General features: G+C 33.0%; 1 protein-coding gene across 1 annotated transcript in view; it reads right to left on the bottom strand.

The window, feature by feature from the left end:
- The window catches only part of LOC142346291 (neural cell adhesion molecule 1-like), a 98,307-nt gene that overhangs the window by 49,266 nt on the left and 31,833 nt on the right, over positions 1–17,208 (bottom strand). The window contains exons 6-8 of the mRNA XM_075398806.1: positions 9,840–10,001; positions 5,567–5,710; positions 1,839–1,973 (exon numbers count right to left, since the gene is read on the bottom strand). Of these exons, the coding sequence (XP_075254921.1) occupies positions 1,839–1,973; positions 5,567–5,710; positions 9,840–10,001 (441 nt within the window). The remainder of the gene's footprint in view (positions 1–1,838; positions 1,974–5,566; positions 5,711–9,839; positions 10,002–17,208) is intronic.

Raw genomic sequence — 17,208 nt, 5'->3', positions numbered from 1 at the left:
TATATAATTTCCATGATTATCTGTTAAATCAAATAATTATAAAAAGGTCATTAATGGTTTATTTGGTTTTTTGAACGCTTGTTAGAGTTAAATTGTGAATTTAAAACTTAATTTTCCTGCAAAAATTTTATGTGATCCCCTTGGTTTGAACTTTTTGAAGCATGACCATGACTATGTACAGCGGTCCAAAATACCTCTTAAACTAATATAAGATTATCTATCTGTAGTCCAAGTAATATTGTGGTAACGTAAAGCCCATAAAGGGGGTGGTATTTTTACTAGGTACCAGTGTGCGCAAATGGGGACAAAAGTTGAAAAGTTCCCTTAAATGTTTACAACATCATCATTTTTATCATCTGTTCCAATAAAGATAATTCTCTTGGTCGATATAATTTCACATAAAATGGCCACTTTCGACGAACTCTCAATCTTGCAAAAATTGGCCTTGGTTTTCTAATCTTTCTGTATTATGACAACCCTGGACAAAATAAATTTTACCAAGAGTAACAACCAACCACGTTTTGAATTCGATTTGCAAAACAGATACTTCCAACAATATTAAACAAATGATGACCACAAATCGTAGGTAATTAGCACAAAGCACTCAACTCATTGGTCACTATTTCCCAGGTTGAGGTGCTAGACCGAAAGTCGATATGTCCAGACCGAAATAAACGCACAAAATGGGGTGTCGTGCGTTCAAAATTACACGGCCTGGAAACACCAATGAACGCGCGAAAGTCTGGATATAGGTATTTTGAACGCACGAGAGTATTAACATAGGCAACTTTGGAAGCACAAAAATCTTGGCATAGACAGCTTTGAACGCATGAAAGTCTGATGCTTTGCAAATTAAAAACCCACAAGGAAGTTCGAATTGCTGGCAATGAAAATCTTGTAAGCGGGTGCTAAATTGAACATACAATTTTTTTGTGCAATAATTTTTAATTGGAAATCAAGACTAGCCAGTGTAAATTGTGACATGGACAGTATACTAGCCATCCACGAAAAAAAAACAAATTTTCCTTAGACTGCTTTAGCGGTGATTTTCTCGTTCACCAACCTCTGTCCATACAAATGAATGGGTTTTTAAAACTAATGATGCAGTTAAATGATCAAAAAATGAAATTGATAGCGTTAAGTGGAACCTAAAATGATATCAACTAAAATGTTATCAACCGCATAAAATGCATTTTTTTACTTTGTTTCGCTTTCTCTCATTCTTCACTTGCAAGAACAGGACGTATTACCTCAAACAGTTTTGTTCAAGAAGGAAGCAAGTGTGTTTTCATTGGTGATTTGGGCTGAACTTTTTATAATAACAATGATCGTTTATGAACCAAGATTTTCTAATTGTAAATTTTTTCACTTTAAAAAAATTTTTTTTAAAATTGAATAAGGTATGATCCGTTTTGCAATTCACTTTCATGAAGGTTAGATCTATTTAATTCTTTCTGCTCGTGTTTAAGACCACGGCCTAACTACTTCTTTGTACCCGTGCTAAGCAGACGCACACAAAAAGAGCTACATTTCATTTCGAACTGAAATTAGGTAAGCGTTTTTTGAATGAAATGTAAACTCAATTGAGGATAGAATTTAGCTGAAAAGGGTTCAATCTCGGACATGCGTTTTGAATCTATCAATCAGTTACGTTGTCATCGAAAGCTTTGATCTACGCAATATCACAAAACAAAATTTATGATTTTTACTCAAGGACGTTTTGCTTTGGAGTAACAATTAATAAGCAATTTTTTAAAAAAATTTTAAGCATTTTAAAATATATATTTTTAAGCGATTTTTGAGATCTTCAAGCGATTTAATTGATTGTGCAAACTTACAGTTGACTCTGAGCAGAGTAGTTTGCATGATTGAGCCTGCTCTGTTCTCAGCGTGACATTCATACTGATCAGCGTCTTTCACTCTGACATCAGCTATGATCAGAGTGCCATTGTCCTGAATATGCACACGATCCGCTGAAAGGATAATAAAGCATAGTATGAACATAACTTTCATTTCTGTAGGGCATTAAAATAATAATTCACTAATAGTTTAAAATGTGGCTCAAATGCGAATTAATTTGCGCCTTTTCGGTTCAGAGGGTCCATATGTTAGCAAAGTATTTTGCTTAACTATGTTGAAACTATGTATAAAAAATTGAGAGAAATAATTTTGAATTTTGAATTTTGACTTAATTTCGAATAAATAACGTTAGAAAATTTGTACGCATGATTGCACAAGAGCCCTTCGTAACACCATAATTGTGACGGGTATCACAGACACGGAAATATTTGCAAAAGAGGTCAAAGTTATTGACAATGACTTTCCCGAAAAAACAATTATAAACTTTCAAAACAGCTTTCAAAAAATCACAAAATCTTTGAGAAAAATATTGGACAAATTGAAAAAGCCATTACTAACTACAAAACAAACAAAGCTGTTGCGCAATTTCATTGCAAATTGTAAGTTCTAACTTTTGCGTAGTCTGAAATCTAGTCTTTTGATTGCTGTGAAAAGAATACGATTTTTCAAATTATTTTTCCACAATTTATTGCAAAAATTGTTTTGAGGTTCTCAAACTCTTCATTTTAAAATAAAACAATATGAAAAGGCAATTGAAATATAATAATAAAAACACTTTAAGAATTTTGAAACAATCATAAACTATGAAAAAAAATTATTAATTTTTTTTGTAAAATAATATCTGGGAGGACCAATGTTCTTAAAAAATACTAGAGAGCTAGAGCTATGTAGTTTAAAATTATCATGGGCAAATCTTGTAGTTTAAAATTTTTAATTGAATGCTATGAAATCAAAAGCCTTTTTAGAAAAACGGTTTTTAAAAGCAGATACGATCTTTTTTTCCCCGATAAGTTCTGCGTAGCTAAATGTACACGAGAAATTTTAAGGGCATCTTTATATGTTTTGCCATACCAAGCGGCAAGGTTAATAAAATGACGAGCAAGAAAAAATTGTTTTATGCGGAATTAATTGATTAAATGATTTTACCTTTAAAAGAGCAGAAAAATACTGGGAATAACAGAAGGAAATCGGGTAGTTATATGACAAAGGAAGAATAATAAACTTTGTGAGTTTTGAAATTCCCTAAAAAAACTTTAATTAAAAAGTCAACCGCTGATAAGCGTCGAAGATATTTCATCGAAATTATACTTCGGAGTCATTATAGAGAACTGGATGCTATTAAAATTGATGAAAGCGAATAAGTTAATCAAAAGTTGAAAAATGAAAAAATAAGTTAATCAAAGTTTCGGAGTAATTGTTGCTAAAATATTTGAATTTTAAGTTCCTGTATAGAACGATTGCAAATAGTTCAAAGGTTTTAAACTTTCAGTTAAACTTAGAGTTTTATATTCAGTTTTTACATTTTTTGCAATTTTTGCATATTTTTTTTGCATTGATAATTTTCCATTGCTCTTTTAGTAGAAAATTTGTTGCAATTTGTCCAAAATAAAATAAAAATTTCAATTGTTCCAGCTTCTATCTTGATTGAGATTTAAACTTGTAAACTAATTTAGCTGTTACATTTTGGCGAAAATACGTACAAGCCAAGCAATAATATGAGTGCTTTTTTGGTAACAATTCTGACCAACAATCGAAAAAGAAAAGAAAACGCAAACAAACCAGTTAAATAATTCGATTATAATATAATATATTGATGATGGACAGAGTTCAATAAAAGTTCTAGGGAAGGTACTCTAATGAACAGCTAAATTTTTTGTTCTGTCAAATCTTTAAGTACAGGCAGAAACTAATCGGTTAAAAAAATGCTGTCAAAAATTGATTTGAATATAAAATTTAACGTCCTTTGCACGATGAGGAAATTAATGATGTTTCCGAATAGCAAAAACTGGCTAACGGGAAAATATTAGCATTCAATTCGAAAGACAAAAAAATGTTTTCCAAAATTTTACAAAAAATAACTCTGAAGCTTTTGTACTGTTAACGCACGAATCGGCTGCAGTGTAACATCAAAGTCGAGCACACTGCAAGTTATCTGAAAAATGATTTCATGAGAACAAATTCCACGTCTTAATCAACGTTTTTTAGGCCACGAGCTCTTGGTTCACTTGGAGTCTAGCACGTCTTGCTTCAAATCATAGAAACTACCATCTGAAGGTTAACTTTGATCAAGCCGTTTCAGTCAAAAGCAAATCTTGGTCAGTAATTGACAATTTTTGTATGTCACGTGCAATTTTTTTCAAGCCATGTCTCTTCAGTGCCAGATTTTCATACATGCATGTTCAGACTTAAAAATTTGTTAGGTATGTTTTTCAAGTAAAAATTTGACATTGCTAAATTCATTTTGAAATGCTGACTTAAATTTCTAACCACTGCCCAGATCTCGATTAATGCCAGATTTTCTCAATGAAGTCATCGAAGGCACTAAATTTCACATCAGTTCTTTAAGTTATTGATTTGGTGTTGATTGAGAAAGCATGATTTTCAGCTTTGTTTAGTTCTTCGCGCGGTTGAAAAATCAACTAGCTGAAAGCGTACAAACATCCGTTGCAAAATTACTTCTTGAAACAAGTTGAAACAGAAGCAAAACAAAAGGAAATTTTTCATATTGTTCGAAATTACTTCCCGATTCAAATAGTATTTGAGGAAAAGAGTGCACGCTACAAAAGAAAACTATATTTAGACTCACATTTTCTATTATTAACCCAGAGAAAATAAACTTAATTTTCAAAGCTTGTTGTAAATTTTGGTTGAACAATCCGATTCAAATAAAACATCTAAAAACCACAATTGCGAGCTTTTTTTGAATTAACATTACATATTTCTACCTGTAAGCAAAAAAAAACAACTTTAAAAAAGTCGCTGAGATTTAAAAATCAAATAAAAGAATTAAGTATTTGTTTTTAAAATGCATAAAAATTCAATTTCGATAAGCATCGTTCGTTCGACTGAAAACCATTAGGATTGCGACAGTCATATGATCAAAACAGCTGACTATAACTGCATTTTTACTAATTTTTACCTACTTTCTCACCAGAACTATTTACAAAAACCATTAGCTTGAAACACTAATGTGCAAGTTTTACAATGCCAGATCTCGGCAAGGCCAGTTTCTCCTGTATACTTGGCCGGATCTTAAAACTTGAAAATTTGTGTTTCAAGCAAACTTACGCGTGACTCCGCTACGGTCACTTCGAAATTCTGACTTGTATCACGAATCACTACATGATTCTTGAAGACTGTCAGGTTTTCTCAATGAATTTAGCAGAGTCATATAACCAATAAAACTATCATTGCTGTATCTTTCCGCAGACATGTGTACACAACTAACAAGAATGATAATTGTGGCGACATTACGTAATTTGTGTCATATATTTCTCCCCCCGTATGATACCCAAGGTGGTCTGATCAATGCTCATTTCCCGAGTCGAAAATGGAAGTTAATCTTGTAATATCTTGCAATATTCTTGCAAGATTCTCACAAGACGTTGTTAAATCTTACAAGATTCTTACAAGATTAACTTTTTCTTACAAGATTGAGTGGGGTCTAAAAAATGAGGGAGGGTAGCAATACAGATGACTAACTAACATGATTGTATCTTTCCATATACATGTGTCCGTTCCCAATAATAAGAGGGAAAGGGCAGTCCACCAGCAATGCAGTTCACTCTCACAGTCTCTCCTCTCAATACTTCCACTGTCTTCGGAAGAGCACGCACAAAGTAGGGCTTCTCTAAACACGTGACCAAAAATCAAATAGCCCAATTATTCGCAGATTTTTATCTTTTAAGATCTGAATTTGAAAAAATTGTTGTAAAAGACCTGACAAATTGTCTTATACGGTTCAATATTTGCCAGGAACTATATAGGAACTATCAGGAACTATATTTTTCCAACAAACTTTGTCACAAATCAAAAGTCACAGGAAATTTTAAAAAAATTTACCCTCATTAAAATGTTGAAAACATAAAATATGTCGGAGAGAACGGGAATGAATTATTGCCGAAAATTGCCACTGGAATGTCGGGTGTATCATTTAAATCATCAGCGCATATTTTTTAAAGTTTTCTTTACTCAATATTAGATTTATTTAAAACAAAGTAACTATGCATAGGAAACAACTTAGAGTGACTCGCTGAAGAGTTAAACCGGAGTATAGTACCTTGTATTTTCAAAACCATTATTAAAAAAATCCACAAGAAGTTATATTTTAAGACAGTCGTATATTCGATAGCATTCCTCGCACCTACCTGAAGAAAAGGTTCAAAAGACGGTTCAAGATAAAGTGAAAACTTTCATTAAAATTATCGAAAACTGCATTTTCTGCTGCTTTTACCCCAAAACGGTGATGAAGACTTCTAGAAGAGTGAACATAACAGCAAAGCAAATACAGCAAAGTAAAAAATAAATATTTAGTTGCAGGGAACCAAAAAACTTTACGAAATTTTCAAATTTCTTTTTTTTGCACTTTTTAACATCAAAGACGGTTTACGTTTTCTCCAAGCAAAAAGAACATCAGGTATTATTTGTACACAGACAACAAAGGAAACTGTCTCTATCAGTGTATGCCTCAAAAAATACTAATGAGAACAAAAAACTAGCTGAAAAAAAATAGATGGCTAGTTGTTGACCCCTTTGTTGAAAACTGGACAATAAGCTAATAAGGAAAAATAGATATAATTCGTTGAGGTACTTTCACTGCGGTCATTTTACTTCTAGATACCGAATTTTCATCCTATTTTTAAGCCCGTTGGTTTTAGTAAAATCAACTTTGAAGTTTTTGGGAGAAAATTTTTAAACATTTTTTTGCTTTTTGAAGGCTGATTTTTTGAATTTTTTAATAATTTAGTTAGTTGTATCCCCATTAAAAAAACTGGATGATTACCGGGGCGCAAAACTTCATTTCGTTGGTTTTTCGCACTTGCCTGATTATCCATACTTAAGAATATTGCTGTTTTTCGCAATATGTATTAAGATAAGGAAAATAGGGGACTGCGACTAAATCTGAAGCGCTCAAATTTTGAAATATAGGTCGGTATTTTTGGCTTTACAGTGTACGAAAACTAGCGACAAATGTATTGACCCCTAATCATTTGATCAGGGGTATTAATTTATGATCATTTGGTTCGATGCGATTAGTTGTCAATTTTGCATTGCTATTGTCGCTAGAATTCGCAGTCAAAATTAGCGACGAAAGAAGGGCAATTTGGTCGGTGATATTTGCATTGTCGCTGATTTCGGCAAATTTCACTAAACCGCGAAAAACCAACGAACTGCTGCAAAAATACCAGTTTTCTCTGTTTTTATTCCTAGATGAATACGTTGACCTCTAATTTTGCGCTTCAAAGAATGTTTTTATGATAATTCTTTAAATAGATGACATTTGGCCCTCAACTCTTTTATTTTGAGATATTTGTTTTAGAAACAGACGTGCTAACGATTTGTGGGGAAACGCAAAAAAGAGCGAAAAGATTTAGAGGTACTTTGACAGCTGTTATTTTGTTTCCTATCCACTACCTTAGGTCATGACCACAAAAAATTTGCTCCTCATAGCTTCAAAAATAAGCAAATTCGGGGAAAAGTTTTAAAAAACAAAAAAGCCATAATGTCACTCCACCTCGCTTTGGCAGCCCGTAAAAAATGGACAGAAAATTTTTATAGAGAGGCTCATTTTAACTCGTCCACATTTATCGTGATTTTTTGTGCATCTTTTCAACGCTGTAAATTTTCATTATCTCATTCTGAGCAGCTACGGTTATATTCGTCAGCATTATATGCCATGAACTGCCGCATTCTTTATATAGAATTATCTGCAAAATTTAGTCTCTTTATAATGTTCCTTTTCTCCTTGAAACAAGAAACTAAAAATACTTAAAAGTATACCGCTAAAGCATGAAATATTTTTAGTTCACAAAACTGTTCATCTTTTATATTTCATTCATCGTGAACAAACTGCTCTTGATGATTTCTGGCTGAATCTTAAAGCAGGAAAAAAGAACTTCGAGAACTCTTTGAGAAAGCTTGAATGAGAAAAGACACAAATGTGCGCAAGGCAGATTTTTACAAAAGAGAACATTTTTGGCGACTGGGTGGGGGGGGGGGGGGGCAGATATATGAATTAAACGCACTTGAACGAACCAACTATTCAGCATTCATGGACCACTGGAAAGACTTTTTAATAGAATAATAAGAAAGACTTGAGTTTCCTAAGTATTGCTCCGCAATTTAGGGGAGGGAAATTATTAGTTGATAGCAGTTAATAACGGCAAAAGTAAAAAGAGCATAAGAACATTACACAGAGCATATGCGATTAAAGTTTATCTGATAAGCGAAAATTGAATTTAAAAGTTAGACAGTTGGTTCAATGCAATCTCATGTTGAAGTTGACGTTTATGGAGAAAAATCTTTCTTTCGCGTTCTTTCTCTTTTCTATTTCTGAATAATGATGACCACACTTGCTGTCTCGTCTCTTGAGATTTAAAAAGACTTTTAAAATTTTGCCTAATTCATTTAAATAAAAAGAAATCTTTCCCTTTTTCTTTCAAGCTCGCCTTTTCTTGTTGAGATAAAAGAACATTTTTTGTTCGTTTTTCCTCTCTTTCGTTTTCCGTTTTCTGGCGGCTAATTGAAGTCAATAAAAGTTCATTCAAAAATGGCATCAAATTTGTTCCTTTCAAGGAAAATGTAAACATTTTCCTTATTACACGGTTAGAAACTGTTTCAAAATATATTGTCAGTAGTTTTTCAAAAAAAATTAAGATTTCATTCATGTTTGCTATTATTAAAAAGTATTTCGTTAGAAAAATAAACTCATATAAAAACATGAGTAATAAATTTGAATGCTGCAATCAAAATGAGTTTCTAATTTTGCATTTTTTATTTTGCATAATTGAGATAAAAATTTCTTTGTCAATTTCCAAACTGAAGATCAAAATTAACGCTTAATTACGCATTATTTAACCCTGTCAAAACATCCCATTCTGTTCCTGTTTAATAAAATTTCATAAAAATTGGATAAAAATCAAAATGCGAATTACCAAACAATGAGTCACTAAAATACCTGTCAATTTTCATTATTTTAATTCAAAAGTTGAAATTGAATTAAGTTCAATTTATTTCAAGTGTTCACATAAGCGTGAAGGACAATTTTTGTCTTTTTGCTCTTTTTGTTCACTTTTGTTCACACTTTATCTCTTCTCTGCTCAATTGTCTATTCGAATGACATTTTATCCTCTAAAGGGGATATTGCCTCTTTCCTCAAAATCAAGATCTATTTCCTTTTATGGCCTTTTCGAGAGCTGAGTTGAAGCTAAAGTTGGTCACTGACTTAAGCTCAAGGTTTTTGTGAACATTGATTGACAATTTATTAATAAGATTAACCTGTGTGATGTAACTTTATTATGTAATAGATGACGTAACACGTAAGCAATGAAGTTGATTTTATGCAACAAAAAGGTTTGCACAATTTAAACTGATTGCGTGCGCAACTAAATATAAAAAATGTCCGCTAACAAATTTACGATAATATTAAGTTTTATTTGAATAATAAGCCAATATTTCCAAGCTTATAGCGGGTGCAGATTTTTTTCGACCCCCCGTGTGCTCGTTTCAATTTTTGACTTCATGATTTAATGTAATGACACGTGCTCTGTAACTGGGGAGTACATAAAATACAAAATACTGGGTGGGCGGGGGTGGTAATCGAGGTCACAACATCTATTTCAGAATTATTAATTTCTACCTGTAGTAAGAAATTGTTAAGCAATCAATAGTAAAGCATTATAAAAAGAAGTATCTTAAAAAAATACTTTTTGGGTTTTGGTGGGACTCGAACCCGCAACCTATTAAAATTCACAACTAACCATCGACGACAACATTGAAGCCCGCTTGAGCTGTAGCTTCAAACTCATCGTAAGTAGCCACACAGTAGTAAAGGCCGGAATCTGATTGGTCAACTACCATTAATCCTAATCTCCACTCTCCATTCCATTTGCCACTAGAGGGCGGGTAAACTTCGTACTTGTCTGAAACAAGCAAAACATGACAATTAGTTTCTTCTAATTTGAAAAGTAATTGAACAAAATAATTGCAACGGAATATGTTTGAAATAAACGTAAAATTCAATGTTAGTAATTCTTTGTAGACTACATTTTTAAATCTGTCAGATTTTTTTTTACCTAAGTCGAGATATTCGCCGTTTGAAACTGAAGAAAAAAAGGGGGAAAGTGTTGAAAACAATAGTACTGTCCATTTTAGTATGACTAGAGTGGAAAAATTGGAATATTGGTGAACTCAAAGTGAAATTTGTTAAATTTCCACCCTTCCACTCTTGTACCTAACATCTAAAGGCAAAAAAGATCCAAAGCCTCTACCCGGGTAACACAGGAGGAAATGTTATTCAGAAAAAGACCATCTTCTGATCAGACCACCTAAAACGCGAAGGTGCGCGGTCTGGATCTTAAAAACAAATACCCCCAAGTCATGACAATAGTCTCACTGAATTCTGATCAAAAACGATTCCAGTTCACAAAAGTGTGTAAAAGAGTCGACTAAGAACTGAAAGAGTAGGTTTTAATTGCATCAAACTCTGACGACCTCAAAGCTCGAAAATCTTGAAAAACTTTTTAGACACTCTTTTGGTTTTGTTTGTTTGTTCCACTTGCGGTTCAAGTAATTTCAGGTTAATTAAATTTAGGGATAGAAATATCTGAAAGTCACCAAACTTTAGTTGTGGTAATATATATCTGATTGGTTTCAGGTAGAGCTACCTGATATAATAATTTTTCTCGCCAAACACGGTGTTGCTTTTTTCGCTTAATTTTTGTTGCAAAAACAGAATTAGTTTTGCTCATTAAACATTTACAAATTACTGAGGAATCAATACCATATAAAAAATGCCCGTATGCATATGAAACGATAAATCCGAGCAATTTAAAGATTGAAGCAATTCAGAGGTAATTAAAAGCCGTTTTCGTATATCATTGGGTTCGCATAAAATAACCAAAAATTCTCTTTATTGATACAAAATATAGATTTTATTTCTTTGCTTCTGAAGTATAATTCTGTTCAATTATGAAAGACTTGAATATCAAAAGCGAAAAACACGAGAAACTTAGAGTTATGAAACGCAAACGAACATTTTTTGAAAAAAAATTGAAACTTGGTTTCTCTAGGATTCCTTTATTCTGAAATCAAAAGTAAAAAATAAAAGAAATCTGCAAAACTTGTTGATGGTGTATGAGTTGATTTGTCAAAAAAAGAAAAACGGCTGTAGATACTTAGCTTTTCAAGGAATTTGAACATAAGAGTTTGCACAAATTTTGTTTAATCAAATTTGTTGTTAACAATGGGGGATTTCTGTTAACTCTTTTAACGATTTTTGCAAACGCGTGCCTTTTTATTTGAATTGGAACAATTAATGAGGAGCAAGAACTACAAAAAAGAAATCAATATCTTTTAATTATTTTGTTCTCTGTATTAGCATACTTTTCATTATCAAAGCTTTTATGCTTTTGCCCCTGATCCCAAAAAATCCCTCAATTTGAAATTATTGTAGAGCTTTTTTTGTTTGCTCCAAATTTATATTATTTGATGAAAAGCATTGCACAATCTAAAACAATTGCTTATTTTTATACTTAAAAAAACCATCTCCTCAAACAGAAATCAGCGCACATAAAATTGGGCTCAGTGTTAAGAAATTGCATGAGGTGTTACAAGTTTAGAAAGTCATTTCTTCGCAGTTGAAAAAATTTTTTGTCTAAATTTTGCAAACAGAACAAATTTAAAGTTATTTGTATAAAAATCTATCATTAGCGTGCCTGGATGATATTTTCAGAAGGAAAGTTAACATTGCAACTTTACACATATGACATGGTGTAATTTCTGGCCTATTTAAAATTCTTTTTCAAGTATTAAAATACTATGTTTTCTGTGGTTTTATTTATTACGTTAACGGCTTCGAAGTATTGGAAGATATTCTAAATAAAATTGTAAATTTTCCGGAAAATTTTTTTAATTGTGACATCCCAAGTAAATTATGATGGACAACCCAAAGTATTCTTTCTTTCGTATCAATCAGATTCTGCTTAGATGCAAATTATTTCATCTTTAGCCAGAAAATATCCAATTGATTCCATTAAAAGTTGCTGTGAGTAAAAATCAAAACTACTAATCATTTCTTTTTTCAGTATTGAACCATTTGAAAAATTATGATCAAAATTTATGTTTTCAGTGACAGTTTAAGAAATGAAGACAAAAACAGTCAAAACATCACTAAAATTTGTTTGTCGCATTTCTTATGAAATTTAAGTAATTTTTAGATTTTACGCTTAATTGCGGCGAACATTTTAAGCAAATATATTAACTGGGTGTGCTTCTGTTCTTGTTTTTGCTGTACTCTAACATTTGTTCAATTTCTAATGAAATAATAAACCAGTTTTGTAACCAAAATTTCAAACTCCTTTTTGATAAATATATCCACATCGTGATGCAAACGGGTTATCTTCACCATGTGAAGTTATCATAACAAAACCTAAAAAAAATTAAAAATAATAACCATACGGTAATAATTCCATCTAAAAAAGACTGTTTCAGTATCAAAGCAAGCATCTCAAAATGATAATTCAGTTGATTTCAAAAGCTCTTAAATTATCATAATCTAAATTGGACCTTTTCCTTTTGTGCCCCCCCCCCAGCATGTTATGCAACCCCTAGTTACGGAGCTCGTGTCATTACATAGTAAATCATTAGGTAAAAATATGGCACGTGCGTCTGGGGGTGCAAATAATATGCACTCACTAAGCTGGGCGGGTGGGGGGGGGGGGTTCACAAACGGAAAAAGATCCTCAAAATCATATTACTCTAAATAATTAATATTCTACCCGTATTTTAATGTAACCTACCGCCATTCAATAATCCTGAAAATAGAAAACATCAGTTCAAACCAATTGACCTTCAAACAATTCAAAACTGACAATTTTGACAAACAGGCTAATTAGAATGCAAGCAAATATGACATTTATACTCTTAGCGTTCAAGCATTATGGTTAAATCGTTGACACCCCCCCCCCCCTCGGCCCCCACCTCTCGCCATCAATTCAAGACTATTTTAAGTTTTAAGTAATTTTAATCAGTGTATGCTTCAGCGAAAAGGATAAAGATTAAATCTCTATTTCGGTTTTCCCTTAATAATAGACAGAAAACTTGACACTGTCTAAATATTCAAGATTAATGTTATTCAAAGACATTGTTTGGAAATTAAGCAAAGAAGGATAAAATTTGGGGGGGGGGGGGAGGTTATGAACCAAATTTTGCATGAAACGACAAAATGCGTTGAATTTATGTGAGAGCGTTGTAAGGTTGTGAGTTTTTTCAATTCAGCGGAAAAAGCTTTCATAATAATAATAATAACTCAATATTTTTGAAAAGTGCCTAAATTAGTTAAGAAATGCGATATTTCAGACCATTTAAGAGACGATTATGTAAGAATTTTGCGTTGAGCAGTATTTTTCATCAGCGCATATCATCTCATTTCTTTCATAACTTCTGAAAAAATTTACCAATGGTGAATTTTGATCGAATGAAGGAGCAGGTTTGAAACACGGATTCAAAATTAAGTTTGGACTTTAAAATTTTGCCTTTTATCTTTCGGTTCACACCTTTGAAACCCAAAAATGTCAAAAAATTTTGATGATTGACTTCCACATCTAGACACGAAACAAATTCTCGTTCAAAAATGTCGTTGCCGATCTTTCTATTTTTCTCAAAACATGTAGCTAAAGCTAATTAGAACCAACGCATTTCTGTCAAAATGGCGTATTTTGAGCCAATTAAAGCTACAAATTTGACATAAAATACGGACAAATAGTCTTGCTATTATCTGTTGTAAAAGCAGGCTTAAAAAGGAAGCTATCAAGATAAAATTCCGGTCGGGGACATTTTGTGCGCCCACAGTAAGGCGTACAACTAAGGAAAAGTTGGTTTGATTGACGCGTGAATGAAACTGGGAAAAGAGCAGTCAAAATACTTTTGCGCATTTCAAGTTATTTCACGTTGTTCTTTTTGCTGTTCAGACCGATTAGATTGTGTTCATGCTTTGATAGCGATTCCATTGTAGCCGCGAATTGAAGAATTTGGGATTTTAATGGATTTGAAAGAGCTTAGACACAATTGATTTACGCTAAATCGCTCCAGTTTATAGGAGACGTTATAATACTTGTTAGTATTTTTGACTATAACCAAACTGTCCCAAATAACAATGACTTTAGAAATGTGTCAGCTTAAATATTCATTTACAACACAAATAACGTCTGAGAAGTATTTTTTAAGTTTTCCTAATTTGGGAAAACAGAAAATATTTACAAGACACAAAAGGGTGGATGTGGTAAAATGAGCAATGAGCCGCTACTGTAGAAAATTATATTATTGAGAAATTGCTTAGCAAAAAAAAACTAACAATTTCTTATACCATAGTACTTTTTGCTGCCGAAATCATCGCCTCCTTTTAAACTTTTTTCCGCACTGCAAAAAACTTTTCTCTCGGAACAGTGAAACAAATCATTGAGAACAGAATAGAGAGAACCGGGCTCTCAGTCGCTTATTAGCAAACTTTTTTAGCAAAATGACCCATTAATTCACATCTTGACTTGTGACCTTGTGACTCATTATACACGAAGAACTGAGGATTTTGCTCCAACAAAACTGATAATTTGCTACGTCTCAAGCGGACCATCCCGACAATCTTGTACGTAATACACCTAATATATCAATTTTTTAAGTTCTTAGACTCGAACCTATCGACTTACAATCTATCATCGGGTCTAAATCTTTCTTACATCTAAGTCCAATGATACCATCGAAATCAATGAAATCAAAGTTTTTGTTACACTTGAAAAGGAACAAATGATTTATTTCAAATTGGTGTCTTTCTTGTTCCCTATTCTGGACAAGGAAACTGTCGTGGTCGATGACACTGGTCAACACATTTCAACAAGTTGAAATTCAAATTAAATTTTGTACCTTAAAGTACAAAATTCGCTCGTATATAAAGTATTTTTCATATCAAAAAATACGGAGAAGAATTAGATTAGCTGAAAACAAAGTACTTGTTTGACATGTGAATAGATCTAAATTCAGAATGCTGACATGATTTTCTATTTTAGGTCTCTTGGTCAAATTGTTACATTCATGGTTATACAAATTCCTTCATGGGAGCCTGGCAGAATTGGGGTTTCACTCAGTTCATCAGTTGGAGGTTAGTGGATGTTCCAATAACATTCTGAATCAAGTTTCTATGGGCAGGTGAATTTAACTTCTGACATCTGATTGATAGGTCAATAAGATAAAAAAAATAACGTCAGAGCAAAAGTTGAAACCAGATTAGTTTTATGGCCATTGCACATCGACATAGCAGTAGAGTTCGTCAGGAACGTTTTTCATTTGTGTTCTGAATGTTTAACAAAGACAACTTCTAAATTTCTGTAGGCTCTTTCGAAACCATCTTATCTCAGCAATTTATTCAGTAAGTTTGTGAGGATAGGTTCTCCAAACCTATCTGGCTGCTTTCATCTTCTTGTCGATGTTCACGAAGCCTCTGATCACACAGGTTGTGATTGTTCTACAGCTGATTTTGCTGTAGAAACATCTTCTTATTGTGACGGTCCCACATCTGTGATTTTAAGTGAGATGTGGTACTCTCAACTGGTGATTCAGTTTCCACATTGTCCTCATCTAATCAGACAATTTGATTGTCGGTCATTAAAATAGTCAGATTTGAGTTTCCCCTTGAGTCAAAACCTGCTGTTGTTTGTAGTCTAGCTCTGCGTTCCAGCGTAGTTCAAGTGGAGTTTAGCTTCTCGTTTTTGAAACGTTGCGTTGTGTCATCAGTGTGACCTTTGCATGAATGTCCAAAATGACGAGTTGAGATTAGGACTCATCTTCAGCTAGCGCAATGGCGCTTGGATGACAGACAGGTGATTTCACTTTTTTAAATTTTCCATTAATTGTTACTTCTGTTTAAGGTTGCCAGTTACTAATTCAGGACCATTATCAGACAATAAATTATTAGGTAATCCAAATCATGCAAAAATTTGGCTGTGGAGGATAAAATTTGATTGTTTCCAACATTCTATGTGCCACTGTTTAAACTTCTATCCGACCCAAACCCACCTCAACAATTACAGAAATTTGACCTTGGTCCCTAGCGTAATTTCAGTCTATGTGGAGCCCATGCCAAACTTCGGCTGCTGGCCACGTAGTTTTGACCAATCGAAACCGACGCCCATCAGAGCTGTTGCCTATCTTGAGATTCTAGGGCAAAGTGATATTTGAGTGGTTTTTGGTCAGTGTTTAGGATAAATCGTCTTCAACGCAGAAACTGTTTCAATCTTTTGACCACAAAGACAATTGCCAAAGCTTCCCTCACTGCTTTTGAATATTTTTGGTCTGCTAGAATCTATTTTTTCTGGGCATAGATTACTTGGTGTCTTTCTGGCCAAAGAAAACCGCCAACTGTTTCTTCAGAGGCGTAAATAGAAACTGGGCGATTTGTAAGTCTGTTTGCGATTTGTAAGTCTGTACACAGGAGATAGCACATAATTCATTTTTTGTGTCGATGAAGGTTTTGTTTGAGCTTGCCGCTCTTGCAATTCGATAACCTAACCAACTATTCGAGTTCTTTGTTGTTAGTTGGTGTTTTGCATTTTTGATATTTTTGACATGTAATCTGGCGCTAATTCGACCTCAGAGTTTGAGTATCCAAAAAAATCTCCCTTTCTCTGGTTATGGAAATAGTGCTAAACAATTTTTTAAGTCAGTCCATTGCAAGCAGATCAACTTGTATTTGTTTGCGACCTATTTCTTTCAATTTGCAATTTTCAAAAAAACCGCAAAAACTTATTTGGTCTTAGAAACTTTACTGCGTTTAATTAAAATTTTTGATTGTTTGGTATCTCCTTTCTGCATTCAGATACAAAATTGTTATCAAAATTGTTATCAGAGTTCTTGATATTATTGAATAAATTGTTATCCAACCTTGCTAAAAAACTCTATGAACATCAAACATATTCAGCAGCTCTTTCCTGATGAGCCAAGCAACCGTAACAAAAATATTAAAAAGCGTTTAAAAATCTTTTCAAATCAGTTGTGTTCAAATATCTAATGAAAGCATCTTGTATAGTAAAAATCATTTAAAAAAATACCAAATTTACAAAAACGCGCGACGAATGGATTGAG

Source organism: Convolutriloba macropyga, chromosome 9, assembly GCF_964194025.1.
Source record: "Convolutriloba macropyga chromosome 9, txConMacr16.3, whole genome shotgun sequence".
Taxonomy (NCBI): Eukaryota; Metazoa; Xenacoelomorpha; order Acoela; family Convolutidae; genus Convolutriloba; species Convolutriloba macropyga.
The sequence above is the reverse complement of the archived record's forward strand: the minus strand, read 5'-3'. Positions and strand labels throughout refer to the sequence as shown.